The 18,357-nt window shown below is 41.5% G+C and overlaps 1 protein-coding gene across 3 annotated transcripts in view; it reads right to left on the bottom strand.

Annotated features, from left to right (window-relative positions):
• Window positions 1-18,357, bottom strand: part of APBA1 (amyloid beta precursor protein binding family A member 1) — a 91,486-nt gene that overhangs the window by 13,694 nt on the left and 59,435 nt on the right. For all 3 annotated transcript variants that reach the window (XM_036737807.1, XM_036737808.1, XM_036737809.1), the window contains 2 exons: window positions 16,588-16,767; window positions 13,812-14,024 (listed from right to left, as the gene is read on the bottom strand). In XM_036737807.1, the coding sequence (XP_036593702.1) occupies window positions 13,812-14,024; window positions 16,588-16,767 (393 nt within the window). The remainder of the gene's footprint in view (window positions 1-13,811; window positions 14,025-16,587; window positions 16,768-18,357) is intronic.

Genomic DNA, 18,357 nt, shown 5'->3' with positions numbered 1-18,357 from the left:
GGCAGGATGTTGTTGAGATGCACGGGTGAAGCGAAATCTGGAGATGACCCATAGGTTTCAATTGTCCACAGTATTTCTGTCCAATCCTTCTTTCCTCTCCCCTACCTTATTAAACTCTTCTCTAAAAAACCAAACCAAACCAAATGGATTAATAGTCCCCTTTCAGGGCCTAGTTAAAACAATCTCTCCACTCTTGTTCTATTTTGAGTTCCCTTTTCCTCTCCCTTTTTTCCCTAATGTAGCCGGAAGAAACATTCAGTCGAAGAATCTATCCATCACCACATAGTTACTTATCCCTTTTAGGAAAGCCTCAAAGCTGCATTTACTATTACGAGACAATGCATAAGAGAACCAAGGGGCAGATTTTTAAAGCATGAAAGAGGTAAATTTTAATCTCTGAAATAGAAAAAAATCCTTAACTTTACTGCTGGAGGTTATTGTTTCAACAGCAAATTAAATAGCAACAGCCATTTCAAAACTTGAGTGTTAACAGTGGGACTGGGTATGACTGTTAGTCATGGATACGGTAGCTTAGCTTAGCCACGAGAACAAAGAGCAGGGATGATTGGAACCTTCTCTGATCAAACAAATACACACAGTATGGTTTCTTAGTGATGTATCACTTAGAGACAAAGCGTATTGTAATGGTTAAAGTGCTGGATTAAGACATCAAAAAGATGGGATTCAAATACTGCCTCTGACATTTAGTAGCTGTGTAACTCGGGAAAGTCAATTGACCTCTCTGCGTCTCAGAGTCCTCATCTGTAAAATGAAGGTAGGGACTAGATGGAATCTGACATCTCTTCCAGATCTAAACATATGGCTGATGTTAGAATCAACCTTATTTAACATTTTAACAAATGTTCCGGGATAGATGGTGTAAAGAGAGCGAGAAGGGAATAAATGTTTATTAAGCACCTACAGTGTGCCAGTCACTGTGCTATGCACTTCACAAACATTCTCTCATTTGATCCTCACAATAACTCTGAGAGAAAGGTAATATTTTATCCCAAAATTTTACAGTGAAGAAAATGAGATGGACAGAGGTTGACTTGTTCTAGGTCACACAGCTAGTGCCTGAGGTTGGATTTGAACTCACGGCACCAGCATCTTCCAGGGAGTGAAATTCTAAGCTGATGGGGAAAGGATGGAGACCTCATAAGGCTGCATGAATAAAGAGAAAACCAACAACCTTAAATGATACAGGCAAACTTATGGTAATAGATTTAGGGGAAAATACTCCGAACTATATTTAAGTATCAATGATAATATTTTGTGGGGAATGGAATGAGTTCTGTTTTGGAAGTGAGTTGGAGATATCTCTAACACACCCAAGCAGAGTATTCTCTGATTATACAAGTGCAAACAGTTTGGTTTTCTCATGACTGATGTTAGAACCAATCTTTCACGGAGGACAGGGAGATCTGTAAGTCTGAAGGTGACGCTCACCTTTGAGAAAAGATTTGAGTTACTTGCAGGGGCGTGCTGGAGCCTGGGCTCATGCCAGTCCATCATTAAACATTTCAGGTAAACAGTCACACCTCAGAAATGGGCAAGTGCCACACATCCAGGCTTTATTTATTGTTTTGCTGACTGTCAATAGCTGGTAAATATTTAGTAAGCACCTACTATGTGCCAGACACTGTGCTGAACACTGAGGATCCAAAGAAAGGTGAAAGGCCGTCCCTGTCCTCAGGGGCTCATAGTCAAATGGGGGAGACCGCATAAGCTGAAAGGGAGGTGGGAAGGGAGAAAGATACCTTGAGGGGCATGATGATGTCAGAGGACAGCTTTAAGAAAGTGTTAATAATTCAGATTAAACTGAAAAGTGTGTGTGCATACTTCCACGCTCTCCACCTCCACCCCGACCCAACCAGTCCAGTGGGTCAAACATCCACCGACCCTTGTATCGCTTATCAGCAGAAGGTTCAGAGAATGAAGTCATCGCCAGATTGGAGGCCTGGGGACGATGGGCTAGGCAGGGTTATTTTTACCCCCACTTTGCAGATGGGGAAACTGAGGCAAACAGAGGTTAAGTGACTTGCCCAGGGTCACACAGCTCATAAGGGTATGAGGCCAAATTTGAACCCGGGTCTTCCTGACGCCAAGCTCAGAGTTTTGTCTACCTAGCTGCTTCTAAGATAAAATATAGACAAGCTGCTGATTATATATAGGCTATTGATTTGCATCAGTGGAGGAAGCTTCCATACTGGGAGTTCAGTATACCAATGAAATCACATGTACATACAATGCACATATGTATGTACACACATGTATATATGATATATATATGCATATGTTATACCTCTATATATCAGAGGATCTAAACATCCTCTCACAATAAATAGGGGTATAGGATAATAGATTTATAGCTACAACAAACATCTATATGTATATCTGATAACTCTATTTATGTTGTGTGAAATGTTATATATATGTACACATACATCGTGTGTGTATCTATCAATATATATCACACACATATATGGTGCTTCCAGCTCCAAATCTATTATCTAATGATGATCCTATTTATGCTGTGAAAGGAGGTTTTATATGTTTGCTATGTTTATGTGCATATGTGTGTGTGTGTGTGTGTGTGTGTGTGTGTGTATTGCTTCCAATTCTAAATCTATTATCCAGTGACCTTATTTCTGCTATCTCAGAGGATGTTCATTTCCTCGGGTACTCTCCATGCCCCTTATATTTCAGCTGCTATGAAGCCACTCCTAACTTCCCATTGTTGGGTCCTTCTCTCCAACCACAGAGACACCCAGATAAGACAATCATTCTTGAAGGAGTCGCCATCATCGTCTGGGTCCTCTCCCGATGGCCTGCGACATACATCCCTTCTTCATGAGTTTCACAGAGCTTCCTTAGACTAAGCCATTAGGACTGTGATTACCTAAATCCCTACCCTGATGAGGCAGATTACTTTGGGGAAAACCCCAGTTTATTAATGTTCCTATTTCCAACCAGAGCCCCGGGCACAGAGGAGAAGCTATGTTTAAGAAGTCACATCTTTCTTCCTAGAGACCAGGAGGCGCAGAGTGACAGAAAAAGAGGGATGTAATGGTTTCTGGTAAAGAGTAGAGATTAACTTGTAAATGGGTCAAATCTGTAAAGGCCACAGAGGGAACGGGGAAAAACCTCATGTGTGAACTGACAAATCAGGTTCAGTATGAAATACTGAAGGGATAGGGGAAGCCCTCCAACATATATAGAGTCATTTGCATTTTTTTTAAACAGCTGTTAACAATCACCATTCTTTGGCCCAATATAAGAAGAAGAAGAAGAATATAATGGAAGACCATTGCTGTTTTCTGCATTTTACAGATACACAAAAAACCAGAGACCCAGAAAAGTGATAGCAATCTAGTATGGAGCCAAATCCACCTAACGGAATCCATACATTGAGGCAGACTGGTACACTGGGGAAAGAAGTGTAGAAACTGGAATCCCAAGACCTGGATTCTCCTACTTACTAGCTATGTGACTAATGAGGTAGAATGTGATGAATGAAAAAGCATTTACTGTTGGGGCAACTAGGTGGCTCTCAATGGACAGAGCACCAGGCAAGGAGTCAAGGAAGACTTGAGTTCAAGTCTGACCTCAGACACTAGCTGTGTGACCTCGGGCAAGTCACTTAACCCTGTTTGCCTTGGTTTCCTCATCTGTAAAATGAGCTGGAGAAGGAAATGGCAAAACATGCCAGTATCTTTGCCCAGAAAACCCCAAATGGAGTCATGAAGAGTTGGATACAACTGAAATGACTGAACTTTCAGCTATATTCAAGTGCAGTGTGTTAGCCGGGGATACAAGCAGAAAATCAAGACAGTCCCTTATCCCAAGAAGATCACATTCTAATAGGGGCAGACAACGCACCTAAGGAAGTCAGCTGGAAGAGACCAGAAGGAAAGCAGATGATAAAAAATCTCCTCTAGTGTTGTTTCCACTGACAAACCTAAATCTGTTTCTGACATTGAACCTTTCCTGGTGGGAAGAATTTTCTTTTCTAGGCCTTCAGTAGCTTGCTGCCTATGTGCTCAGGACACCTTGTAGTTGATGGCAGGCTAGCTAGTTGTGTGACCCTGGGCAAGCCACTTCACCCTGTTTCCTCATCTGTAAAATGAGCTGAAGAAGGAAATAGCAAAGCACTCTAGTATCTTTGCCAAGAAAACCCCGAATGGGGTCATGAGGAGTTGGATGTGACTGAAAAATGATGGAACAAAGACAATTTTGAAATTCAATTATTAAAATTTTTTAAATAAAAGTTCATGGACCCCAGAGAGCAAAAACCCCAGCACTGCAAGATCTATGATTCTCAGTCATTTAGTTTCTCGGGGACTCAGCTTTCTCTTCTGTAAAAATGATGCAGTTAGACAAGGTAAACTCTAAGATCCCTCCCAGCTCTAAATTGACAATTCTATGACTACCATATTCCTTCTCTCTTCCCCAAATCTTTCCTCGGCTTCCTGTTTATGAAAGTCCACTTGCTGGAAAGATTAGTCTAGGCAGTCTCATGCAGTGACAATACAGAATGAAAATTCTGCTTCAGAAGTGCTCTTCTTCCTCTCCTCATCTCCATTTTCCTCCCTGTGCCAAGGACGACTGGCAATTTTCTCCTAAGCAAATGAAACCATGTTTACTTTGCAGAGATGGGTCGATTCAGAAGGGAATGTTCTGGCTATCTGTTCTCTGCCTTTATATGGATCCAGGGTGAAGATACTCCTAAATAGTGGTCAGCTGCTTTGTAGAATGCTTTAATCCTGGCTGGGGCAATTTACCATGTGTCCTCATTTCCAAGCTTCACTCAAATGGTTAGCTCGACCAGGGAGTTAAGGAAGTCAATGTTGTTGGTAACCATGTCAGCCAGTTGGCTTTTCTCTGTGATGAGCAAAATCCATGCTCCTTATCCCCAGCCATTCATTTCACAAATGTATGTCCTTGTTCATAAACGGACAAGGAAAGAGTGTGGATGGCATAGAATAAGTCTATTCGTAAAGTTACCTAGAAACTTGGACCCAGTTATGATGGAGACTAGTAGTATTATCTTCCTGCCTAAAGGGCTACATGGTTGAATGAAAGGAATTCTGGATCGGAAGAACCATTTAGAAATCTTGGTTTTGCTACTCACAAGCTCTGTGAGCTTGGGCAAGTCACCCAAACTCCTGGGACTTCAAGTGACTAATGCTTATATGAGGGAATGGCAGCTAGGTGGTGAAATGAGTAGAGCACCGGACCTGAAGTCTGGAAGACTCTTCTTCCTGAGTTCACAGCTGGCCTCAGACATGCACTAGCTGTGTGACCCTGGGCAAGTCACTTAACCTTGTTCGCAAAATGAGGTGGAGAAGGAAATGGCAAACCACTGCAATATCTTTGCCAAGAACACCCCAAATGGAGTCATAAAGAGTTGGAAATGACTGAACAACAACATGAAGGAATTAAAGGAGATAACATCTGGGGTCCTTTCCAGCCCTAAATCTATGCTCCTGTGTAACAGGACTTGGCAACGGAAGGGGCCTCAAAGATTGTCTAATAGAGGAGTTCTTAACATGTTTTGTGTCATGGATCTCTTCGGAAGTCTGGCGAAACCTACAGACTCCCTTCTCAGAATGTTTTGTAATGCATAAAATAAAATACATAAGATTTTACAAAGGAAACTAATTATACTGAACTACAGTTATTAAAATATATTTTCAAAAATTCCACAGATCTCAGGTTAAGAACCCCTGGACTAGTCCAACCCCATCATTTTACAGAGGAAAAGAATCGAGACCTAAAGAATTTAAGTGACTTGCCCAAGGTCATACAGTTACCAAGTGGCAGGGCTAGGACTAGCTGTTTTTGCCATGAGACCACCATTTCCAGGGCTAATTCACGGATAAGGTTTTCTCAGCCATTCCCAGGACCCGGTCAGGCAAAAACTAGCACAAGATGACTGGACTGGTGTTCAAAACTCTTTTCTTTTAGGGTCTAGTGGACTAGGACTGGCTTTTCAATTTCCTTTATTTTTTCATATGCCAAGAGCTCTTCAGGACTCTTTGTTCCGAGATTTCATTCATGGGTGTCTCTACTGCTTAAAAAAAATTAATTTGAGTTAGCTCTCTCAGTATGGGAGCTTTGATTCTGTTTAATTTTAATTCCACCACTGCCAGCATCCGTGTTTCTTTGCTATTTGGGGCTACTGTGTTTTCTTAAGAGATTCAAGCCCTCTAATTGCTGGAATTTAGTTAACGGTCTCTGGTTTACTTAATTTTGTGCAGATACCGCTGAGTGTCTCCCAGCCTCTCCCAAGGCTCCCTGTGAAAACTTCCGTGTGGGCAAACAACATGATACTTCTTAGAGGTGGAAGGGGATGAGGTCTGTCTGGGTAAATGTCAGGCATCAGGAGATGGAGTCACGATGCAGGACAGTCCATTCTTTTATCCTCCTAGACAGGAATGACACACCTCTCTAGACTAGTTCCATGCCTGGAATGCTCTCAACTGGTCCAGGGGACCCAAACTGACTCACTTCTTTCTTTGGTCCTTCCTCAGGAAGGACCAACCAAGTCTGCCTTTTAACCTGGACCTGAAATTTTGTTGGTATAGATTATGTGTCGGTGGTGGGATATGAACCCATATCTTCTTGACTCTAAGGCCGCCTCTCTATTATACCAAGCCACTTTTTATTTCTATGTTCCGGGCCTGGAGTCAGGAATACTCTTCTTCCTGAGCTCAAATCTAGCTTCAGATGCTTACTAGCTACGTGACCCTGGGCAAGTCATATAATCCTGTTTGACTCAATTTCCTCATATGTAAAATGAGCTAGAGAAGGAAATAGCAAATCATTCTGGTATCTTTGCCAAAAAAGCCCCAAACAGGGTCAGAAGTGACTGAAACAATTGAACAACAACTACCTCTCATTTCAATAATAATAATACCTTACATTTACACAGGGTGTCCCAAAAGTCTCAGTGCAATTTAAAGCCACTAAAATTCTGCAAAACTAACCAAAGTATTAAAAAAGGCTGAAGTGAAATAGTTCCTCACTTCTGCAAAAGAGGGGATAAAAGTGCCTTCTTATGTTTTTCCTTTGGAACAATTCTCATTCTAATGAAAGGCTTTTCCTCATACCTGAGGAACTTTCTATTATAGTCTATTGTGCTATAAATCAGGTGTGACTCACAGCATGATGGAATAATTTTCATCTCTGTTAAATTCACTGTGAGAAGGAGCATAGGGTACAGAAATCTAGTTTTTCTAGCTGGGGCAGGGGATGGAGGATTGGATCTTGAGTCAGAATAATAGCGAATGGCCTGCTTACGCTGTGCTTTATAATTATTATCTCATTGGACCCTCACGACAGTCCTGGAGTTATTATCAGCCTTATTTTACAGACGAGGAAACGGAGGCCCAGAATTAGACAGCTGGTATGCGTCTGAGGCCACATTTGAAATCAGGTCTTTTTGCCTTCAGGCCCTCTTCAGCGCTCTACGCACTGAGCCACCTAGCAGAACTGAGTACAAATCTGACTTCAGATATCTACTAACTATGCGACCCCTGGGCAAATCACTTCACCTCTCTGTGCCTCAGTTTCCTGGTCTGTAAAATGAAGATGATAATAATAGCTCCCGTCTCCCAAGGTTGTTGAGGATCTAATGAGGTGATATCTGAAATGCTAGCTGCTACCATTACCACCATCATGGTTATTATCTTTTCAAGAAAAAAATTGCTTTATTTGGCCTGCTGTTCCTAACCAACATAAAAGTTTCCTCCATTAACCGAGATGTGGGGGCTGATGTCTTTTTTTTAATTAAATATGCTGGCTAAATAAATGGTCAGTAGTCCCCATGACAACTGTGGACTGGTAGAGTAAAATGAAAAAGACAGTGGGAAGGGGGATAGAGAGAAGTGCAGGTGCCACAATGGTCTCTATAGCAACAGAAGAGAAAGGATGCTTCTGTAGGGAAGGGTAAGCTGAGCTCTGGACCTCCCTCTCCCACGCCCCCCAAAAAAAGACTCTCTGGAAGGACTGCATAGGAGGTGGATAGGGGAGGCAACAGAGGGAGAGGGTAGTGGATAGGAATCAGGAAAAAGCAAATTAGTAAATGATTTTCAACTGTAATTTAAAATGTCAGTGTTCATCATAAGCACTCCAAGGTAACACCTAGAGGATTCTGTTTCGGTTGATGTTGGCATTGTAGCCTCAAACTCCTTGAGTAAAACATGTTAGTGGTGCTATGGCCCAAATGCCAGAGACCTCATAGAGCTCCATCATCATCCAGTTATGAAGCCATGGACAAGTGACCTGTGATGTCATCTGTGTGGGGAACTCCTAGTGAGGAACCCCCCTCTACCAGTGCAGATCAGCTCCTTCTAAGCTATTTAGAGCTTTAGGGAGTTGCTCGTGGGCACTGAGCAGGAAGCTAGGTGGCTCAGTGGCCCTGGAGTCAGGAAGACCTGAGTTCAAATCCAGCCTCAGACACTTACTAGCTATGTGACCCTGGGCAAGTCGCTTAACCTCTGTTTGCCTTAATCCACTGGAGAAGGAAATGGCAAAGCACTCCAGCGTCTTTGCTAAGAAAACTGTACGAACAGGACAGTCCATAGAGTCAGGGAGAGTTGGACGTGGTGAAAGCAACAATGGGGAAGTTAAGGATCCGCTCAGAATCACACAGGTAACGTGTGTCAGAAGTGGGACGTGAACTAAGGTCTTCCTTCCTCCAAGGCAGGGAGGCAAGGCTATCTACTACTCCACACTGCCTCTCACTACTCCCCTTGCCCAATCTATACGGATAGCACATGTCTACCTCACTCACAGGGCTGGTGTGTAGAAAGTGCATTAAGAACCTTAATAAGTCACATTTACATAGAACTTTAAGAACGCCTATTCTCACATTAAACAAATAAATAAACACTGGTATAATTCACCCTCTAATTAAACCATGAATTTTCATACCAGGAATCTTATTTAAGAAGTGAGCAACTGGGAGAAAAGGCAGCAGCTTACCTGTGGTGTCCCCCGAATACCTTTAAACACCTCCAAACACCTTTAAATAATGCCATAAAACAATTCCTAAAGTGGCAGAACCCCTAAAAGGATCGGGTAAAATAATTCTTCAGCCAAAGACAACTTAGAGGGTCAGAAGGAAAGGTCTGTTGCGCCCAGGTTGAGAGTGAAGCACAGGCCAGGCCACAGCAAATCAAGAGGAGGCCTTGGGAGTCACTGAGTCAGCAGTGGCAGCAGCTACTTCCGGAGCTCTCAGTCCACAGAAAATAAGGGGGTTGAACAACTGATCAGAAGGAGATGACAAGGGTCTCTCTGCTAGCACTGAGGCAGGACTCTATTGCTTTGCCTATGTTCAGATCTAGGTCACAGTCCTGGGTGGCAGTCCCAGGGCAAGAAGGAGCACTAGCATGGAAGAGCTTGCTGCCACAGTGAAGCAAGGACCGTCATCACAGGTTCAGGGCAAAAAACAGTGCTTGTGGTTACTGACAGACCAAAGCACAGGCCAAGAGAGTAGTAGTAAACACCTTAGTAAACTCCTTAGATCATACCACCTTGGAAGAACTGAAAACTTACAAGTCTCCAGAAGTACCTCTGAAAACAGCTGTACAAAACCCCTGAAGCTTGGGCCAGTGTGCCCTCCATCCTGGAAACAGAGCCCCACTTTAACAAAGAGTTAAAAGTCAAGAAATAGGCTGGAAAAATGAGGAACGGAAAAAATTCTGACCATAGAAAGTTACTATGATGACAAGTAAGATGAAAACACATACTCATAAGAAGGTAACAAAGTCAAAGCTCCCACATCCAAAGCCTCGAAGAAAAATATGAATTGGTCCCAGGCCATGGAAGAGCTCAAAAAGGATTCTGAAAATCAAGTAAGAGAGGGAGAAGAAAAATTGGGAAGAGAAATGAGAGCGATGCAAGAAAAACATGAAAAAAGAGTCAACAGCTTAGTAAAGGTGACACTAAAAATATTGAAAAAAATAACACTTTAAAAAACAGACCAGGTCAAGTGGTAAAATAGGTATAAAAAAGCAAATGAGGAGAAGAATGCCTTGAAAAGCAGAAGGCCAAATGGAAAACGAGGTACAAAAACTCACTGAGAAAATAATTGCTAAAAATTAGAATTGAGCAAATGGAATCTAATGACTTTATGAGAAATCAAGAAACAATAAAACAAAACCAAAAGAATAAAAAAAGAAGATGATATGAAATCTCTCATTGGAAAAACCACTGACCTGGAAAATAGATTCAGGAGAGATAATTTTAAAATTATCAGACTACCTGAAAAGCCATGATTAAAAGAAGAGTCTAGACATCATCTTTTGAAAAATTATCAGAGAAAACTGCCCTGATATTCTAGAACTAGAAGGTAAAATAGAAATTGAAAGAATCCACCAATCACCTCCCGAAAGAGATCCCAAAATGAGAACTCCCAGGAATATTACAGCCAAATTCCAAAGCTTCCAGGTCAAAGAGAGAATGTTTTAAGCAGTCAGAAAGAAACAGCTCACGTACTGTGGAACCACAGTCAGGATAACACCAGATTTAGCAACTTCTACATTAAAGAACTGGAGGGCTTGGAATATGATATTCCAGCGGGCAAAGGAGTTAGGATTACAACCAAAGAGTAGCTACTAAGCAAAAATGAGTATAATCCTTCAGGGGCAAAATGGATATCCAATGAAATAGAGGACTTTCAGACATACTTGATGAAAAGACCAGAGCTGAACAGAAAATCTGACTTTCAAATATAAGACTTAAGAGAAGGATAAAAAGGTAAACAGGAAAAGGAAATCATAAGGGAAGTACTAAGGTTAAACAGTTTACATTCCTACATGGGAAGATGATACATGCAACTCATAAAAACTTCCTCATTATTTGGGCAGTTAGGAATATGTATAGACAGAGGGTACAGATGTGAGTTGAATATGAAGGGATGATATCTAAAAAATAAAATTAAGGGGTGAGAAAGAGGAATACACTGGGAGAAAGGGAAAGCGAGGGGTAGAATGGGGTAAATTATCTCACATAAAAAGGCAAGAAAAAGGTTTTACAGTGGAGAGGAAGATTGGGGAGGTGGAGGGAGTGAATGAACCTTACTCTCAGTAGAATTGGCTCAAAGAGGGAATAACTTACACACTCAGTTGGGTGTAGGAATCTATCTTACAGGAAAGTAGGAGGGGAAGATGAAAAAAGAAGGGGCAGGTGATAGGAAGCAGTGGTCAGAAACAAAACACTTTTGAGGAGGGACAGAGTGAAAGGAGAGAGAATAAATGGGGTGGGGGAAAGTAGAGTCGAGGAAAACACATTTAGCATTCATAACTGTGAGAAAAATTTTGAAGCAAGTTTCTCTGAAAAAGGCTTCAATTTTTCAAATATATAGAGAACTGAGTCAAATGCATAAAAATAGGAGCCATTCCCCAATTGATAAATGATCAACAGTTTTCAGTTGAAGTAATCAAAGCTCTCTATAGTCACATGAGAAGGTGCTCTAAATCACTATTAATTGGAGGAATGCAAAGTGAAACAATTCTGAAGTATTACCTCCTACCTATTAGACTGGCTAATAGGACAGAAAAAGAGAATGACAAATGTTGGAGGAGATGTGGGAAAAATGAGACGTTAATGCTCTGTTGGTGGAGTTGTGAACTGATTCAACCACTCTTTGGAGCAATTTGTAACTATGCCCAAAGGGCTATAAAACTGTGAATACCCTTTGACCTTGTAGTGCCATTGCTAGGTCTGTATCCAAAGAGATAAAAACAAAAGGGAACAAGACATCTATGTAAGGAAATATTCATAGCAGCTTTTTTTCTGGTGGAAGGGAGTTGGAAATTGGGAGGATGCCCATCAGTTGGGGAATGGATGAACAAACCGTGCTATGTGATTGTGAGGGAATACTATTGTGCTATAAGAAATGACAAGCAGGATGATCTCCCAAAAATCTGGAAAGGCTTACATGAGTTGATGCAAAATGAAATGTACTGTATACAAAGTAACAGCAATATTGTGCAATGATCAGCTGTGAATGACTTAGCTGTCCTCAGCAATATAATGATCCAAGACAACGCTGAAGGGCTTATGATGAAAAATGCTATCCATCAACAGAGAAAGAACTGATGGTGTCTGAACACAGATTGAAGCATACTTTCACTTTCTTTAGGTTTTCTTTAAAACTAATATGGAGATATATTTTACATGTATAACATATCAAATTGCTTGCCTTCTCAATGAGGCAACTGGGGAAGGAAGAAGGAAGAGAATTTGGAACTCAAAGTTTTATAAACGGCTGTTAAAAATTGTTTTTACATGTAATTGGGGAAAAATAAAAAACTAAATAAATTAAAGGAAAAAAAGAAAAAAATGAATGCCTGATATTCAGCCTGAATAAAGCTCTCTTCTAACGAGGACCCTTCAAAAACTTTTGGGTATAGAAATGTCACAATATGGTCAGTGGGTTCACATTCCCCAGTGCTGCCCAGACCAGATTAAAATATAATTGTAATTACATGTAAATGAAATGTGATGAAAATAAATTTTCCTTCTATCAAGTCTAAATCAGCCCCTTTGCAACCTCTAGGCACACTCAGAGGCAGCAAGGTGGTGCAATGACTAATCGAGGCTAAATTTGAATCCAGCCTCAAATATTTACTAGTCGTATGACTTGTTTTCCCTTGTTGATCCCTGCCTCTCTTTGAACAGAGAGAGCCAAGTGTCTTACCGAAGTAATACTTGGGGATTCGGGCTCAGGAAGCATAAACATTTCACTGACTGAGGCGACCTAATGTGTTTAGTGTAGAGCAGGGATCCTTAACCTGGAGTCTGTAAACTCATTTTTTGAATATTTTGATAACTGTATTTCAATGTTTTTGGTTTCCTTTGTAATCCTACGCATTCTATTTTATGATTCTGAGAAGGGGTGCCCAGACTTCACCAGACTGCCAAATGGGTCCGTGGCATGCCAAAGGTGAAGAATGTTGAGTATAGATACAGTCTGCAGAATAGTAGAATATGGTTGATCACTTGGGTTTTACACTTAGCATGCCACAGACCTTCCCAAAAAAGTACCTAAGAGGCATTATTGTTATTCTTCCTGAGGCAGAGTTAAGTGACTTGCCCAAGGTCACCTAGCTAGTAAGTGTCTGAAGCCAGATTTGAACTCAGGTTTTCTTGATTCCAGGTCCACTGCTCTATCCTCCGGCCACCTAGCTGTCCCGAGGTATGATTTTAAGATGAATTTGTCTCCCCTTTCCCCCCAATACTGATTTTTAGCTTCCTCTCATATGTTGTGTTCCCACATTAGAATGGAAGCTCTTTGAGGGCTGAGACTGCTTTTTAATTTGTATTTGTATACCCAGTGCTTGGCATATAGTAAGTACTTAACAAATGCTTGCCAACTAACTGATTTCCTAAAAATATTCACATTCAGTTTTCCATCACATTTTTCTGCTTACAAAAGTAGTTATACTTGGGTGTTAAGGGGCTACATGGACTGCGCTCCCCCCCTCCCCCGCCCCTGCCCCGGGGCTCCTCTTGAGCCACGCCAGGTATGTCACAGCAAAGCGGTGATCTTCCTTGGCTGCAGTCATGATTACCTTGAAGAACAACAGTATTCTATTATTTCAAGGATTATGAATATCTAATAACTGCTTCTTTGAACCTGGTTTTGGCTTCTAAATAACAATTTTCAGCCGGATCTCTTGACAGCCTTCAAAGCTATCACTTCTCAGTTCTGTTTTTAGGTCTTTTAATGTGCGATACACAAACCCTCCGTCCCCTAACCCTGCCCCTTTACCCAGGTACAGGTATGATTAAGATACCTTAATAATGCTCTGACAAGTGGAAAGAGGGAGGCCAACAAGGCTGGTGCCATTAATCGACATGATTTGGTCCCCGATATTTAGTTTTCCTGATTTCTCTGCTGGTCCTCCATGCATCATGTTGGCTATGATCACTGTTGGCAAGATGGATCCCCAGCCAGACTCCACAATCACCACACCCAGGATTTCACCCTTTTGCTTCTCTATAAAAACCTAAAAAGGAAGAAACACATAAAGCCAGAATCAGACACATTCTGTGATAGCAGGAGACAAATAAGGTTCTTTCCTTCACTTTTTCCAAATAATCTATTTCCCATATTGCTCTCTGCCTTTTCTGAAGTCCTACAGACTTCGTTTGTTCCCAATGATTAGTCATTTAATAATATTCCTTTCTATGACTAATATATAAATATATTTTACATGATGGTACATGTATAACCTATGTCAGACTGCTTACTATCTCAGGAGTGGGGAGGGGAGGAAGAGTGAGGATTTGTAACTCAAAATTTAAAATAAAAAGAACGTTGAAAATTGTTTTTATGTGTAATTGGGGGAAAATAAAATATTATTAAAAATAATATTCCTTTCTGGGTTAATTTATATAGTATTTGCTCAGAAAGAGTCTAAGTAACTCTTGTACCTATCCCCATCCACCCTCTACCTCCAGCACCTAGTAAATGCCAGATGCTTTTCTAAGTTTTTCATCTGATATTCAGTAAACAGTTAGGGATGGCAACATGAACTGGCAGAAAGAATGTTAGATGTGGCATCAGGAGAGACCTGAGTTTGAATCCTGGCTCTCACATTTGTTATCCACACCTGTTTCCACATCCACAAAGTGAGAGGGAGTGGAGTATAATGGCTAGAAAGAGGCAGCTACACGGTCATCAAGACTAGGGCAGAAGTTCTGCTTCTGTGCAACTCTGGGCGAGTCACTTCAGGACCCCAGGCACTGTATAGAAAAACTGTGATGTGCAGAACAGTTCCTACTTTTGCACTGGCCTACAGAGTTTCCTATACAATGGAATCACAGGTATGGACCATAAAATGAGTGGATGTAATAAAATACTTGCAGGGGGTAGAGCGCCGGCCTCAGAATCAGGAAGACCTGAATGTGCCCTCAGACACTCACTAGCTGTGTGAGTCATTCTGACTCCCTTAGCCTCGTTCTCCTCACCAGTAAAACGGGGATACCAATAGTACCTCACGGTTGTTGTGAGGTTCAAACGAGAGATACTTGTAAGTAAAGTGCTTCGCAAACCTAAGACACCTTATTATTGCTAGCTATTATTATCAGTCATCACAATGTCGTTGTGAGGAAAATGCTCTGCAAACCGTAAACAGCACCATACAAATGTGAGTTGTTGCTGATTTACTAAATGTCCACTGTGTGCATAAAACTGTGCTAAATGCTTAAGAAATATCTGACGTAACACCTCATCCTGACTCCCAACTATTTCTGAAATTCCCAATTTTTCTAATAAATTTTTAATCCACTTCCATCTTTGTAGGGATAAATGAATCCTGGTGATTAAAGAGCTGGCCTCAGAGTTGGTAAGACCCTGGGTTCAAGTCCTGCCCCTGACACATATTAGCTGTGTGACCCTGGGCAAGTCTTCTCAGATAGCTCTCTAAGAACGTTAAGCTGAAGATCAGGTGCAGGTCTGCATGGTCAGAGGGAGGTTCCTCATTTGTATCCATCTATACCAAAGAAATCGAAGGTCTATTTCTCTCCTGTCTTCTTCCCCCATCAACCTCCAGACAACAAGAACAAAATTATCTGATTCTAAAAAAGGCTGGGGATCATTGGTGTGTAATCTAGGACAGGTATGGCTAAGAGGAAGACCATCATCAAAATATGGGGGAGTCGTCGGGGAGAAAGGGAGAGGACACATCACAATGCCTTTGCTGGGGTCAGGGAAAAGGGGACGGCAGTCAGCTTTGGGTATCTTAAGCTTAGTGTCAAGGTGGGGCCTAACAAGAAATCACGATAAAATAAAAGCTTTTCCAAATCTGGATTCAACCTCATTTCCTGGCCTATACTCCCTTACATCGACTTAGTTCTAGGCAAAATGGTCTTACTGCTCTTCAAACATATCTTGTGTTTTCATATGTCCCTCCAGCCTTTTTGCTCACACAGTTTATCTACCTGATATACCAACCCCACTCAATCTTTACCTTTCTACATTTTACTCATCCTGAAGACCTAGCTCAAATCTTCCCAAGATCATAACATTTTCCCACCTCACCTCAAAGTGATTTAACTTTCTTTTCTCTAGTACCTTTGGTCTATCTGTACCATTCATCTGGTAATCCATTGTTATGTCAGAGTTGCCTTCCATTCTTACAAGACATCTCAAAAATCTTTGGGCAATTAAAATTTTTTTTAAATTAGAAAAAATACATTTTAAAATTGTCCCCAAACTTCTAGTACACCCTATACTTTTAATCTTGCATTATTATCCAGCTGTTCGTACTTATTTTATCTTCCCAATTAGATTTTAAGCTTCCTGAAGACAAAGTCTTGTTTAATATAAATGTAATCATTAATATTCCTGCTCTGAATCTAGCTTAGAGCTTTACAGGTGTTCAATAAATAATGTTGAATCCCAGGTTAAAAAAAGACGTGCCCCATTCTGTGTACCCATTCTTCCCGTGAACGCTCCCCCCGCCGCCGCCTGCTCTTCCCGCCTCCCAGGAGTAAGTACTCCATATCGCCCTCCATTTCCGGTCCTGTATTCATGGTACTCAGCCTGTAGGTTTGAGAAGTGCCTACATCTTTGCAATTTTCGGACTTGGAGAAGTGAATCAAGTCATCGTTGTACATGTCTTGGGTGTTGAGTAGGTCGCTGTATTCCTTCTGGCTAAGATCTTCCGGGTTGATTCCGTTTGCCCTGAGGAATTCCTGGTAGGCCACGCTAAAGGCTTGACCAATGGACTGTGCAATCAGCTGGGCCTAGGAGTAGCCAAAGAAAGAGGGAAAAGAAGCAAAGGTTAAGTGTTTTGCCAGTGCACTCACCAGCCTCTTGGATGTGGGTTAGAGAACTTTTGGAATTTCTCCCCATGGCAATGAACTCTCCAGGTTTAAATTTTAGATATTTTTCCATTTGTTTTTAAATTCTGAGGGTGTGAAGGATCATACGTTATAAACCTAGAGCTAGAAGGGACCTCACAGGCCACCTAGTCCAACCCCTTCATTTTACAGATGAGGAAACGGAGATCCTAAAGTTATACAGATAGTAGTTATCCCCAATGGGGTTTGACCCCCCGATGGGGTTCTCTGGTTCTAGAGCTGGTACTCATCCCACAGTACTGCTGCATGTTTAAAAGACTGAGGAGGCAGCATAGTACGAGGAAAAAGTACTGGTTCTGGAGTCAGAAGACCTGATCCTTAATATCTATGTGACAATCACCAGGTCTCTGTTTCCTGATTTGTAAAATGAAGGTGTTGGACAAGACAGCTTCTGAAGTCCCTCCAGATTCATGATTTCTCTCCCACAATTTAAATGCTTTCCTTCTCTAGCACCCTCTGACCTCTAGACCTCTAGAGCTAGTGGACAGCCTGTGTACCAGGCAGGGGGAGAAACATCTCACTCGGAGAAGGAAGTGACTGTTTACATGTCAGGGTTTGCTTGCAGGATATGATGAATTGTCCTTGATTATATAAGGAGTTTAGAGATGGACGTGATAAGGTTTTGTTTCATTGATTAAAGAAATGTGCCTTGGAGCACAAATATGCTCCCCACAGTGGAGCTTTTCCGAGTGTCATGAATGGACACAGCCAGCCAGCTTGCCCCGCTGGGCCTCCTGAAAGCACTGGGGGGATATTTGCTCCATCACCTACTGTTTTCTTAATTTTCCTTGATCCTTTCTCATGAGAAAACAGGAAAGAAATGAAACACATTTTTTTTTTAAAATAAGCCTTCGAGCAAGGTAGAGGTGAGTGAGCAGATTTAAAATGAACAAAAGAGAGGAAATATAAAATCCCGACTCGCATGCAAAGGCTTACTTTCGCAGAAATTCAACCATGAATGCAATCATTAAGCCAGCAGCAGACTTAAGCTGAGGAACTGGAGGATCTGAATTTGAAGTATTTCCTGTCTCTTCCTATTCCATCAGGAACCGCTTTTCTCCTAGCATATTTTCCTTACCAATGATTCAGGGGCAAGGAGAGGAATTTTACCTAATGTCTACTTATTGGCATCATCTTAGATAAAAAGAGAAGGGGGGAGGCAGCAGGGCCTATTGGATAGATCACTGGACTTGGACTAGGGAAGACCTGAATTAGAATCCTGCCTGAGACACTTATCAGCTGTGTGACCCTGGGCAAGTCACTTTAATTTTTCTGAGCCTTAGTTTCCTTATCTCTAAAATGAAGGCAGGAGGAAGGAGGGGTCATCTGAGGTCTTTTTCACCTCTAAATCTATGATTATATGATTCTGTGAGGGCCCTAGTAAGAATGGCCTTGATTACAAAGATGCTAAAAGGTTCTGTCCTAGTAAGGTTTCAGGTAAGTAAACTGTAGTCCACCTTTAAAAAATAACCT

This window comes from Trichosurus vulpecula, chromosome 9, assembly GCF_011100635.1.
Source record: "Trichosurus vulpecula isolate mTriVul1 chromosome 9, mTriVul1.pri, whole genome shotgun sequence".
NCBI lineage: Eukaryota > Metazoa > Chordata > Mammalia > Diprotodontia > Phalangeridae > Trichosurus > Trichosurus vulpecula.
The sequence above is the reverse complement of the archived record's forward strand: the minus strand, read 5'-3'. Positions and strand labels throughout refer to the sequence as shown.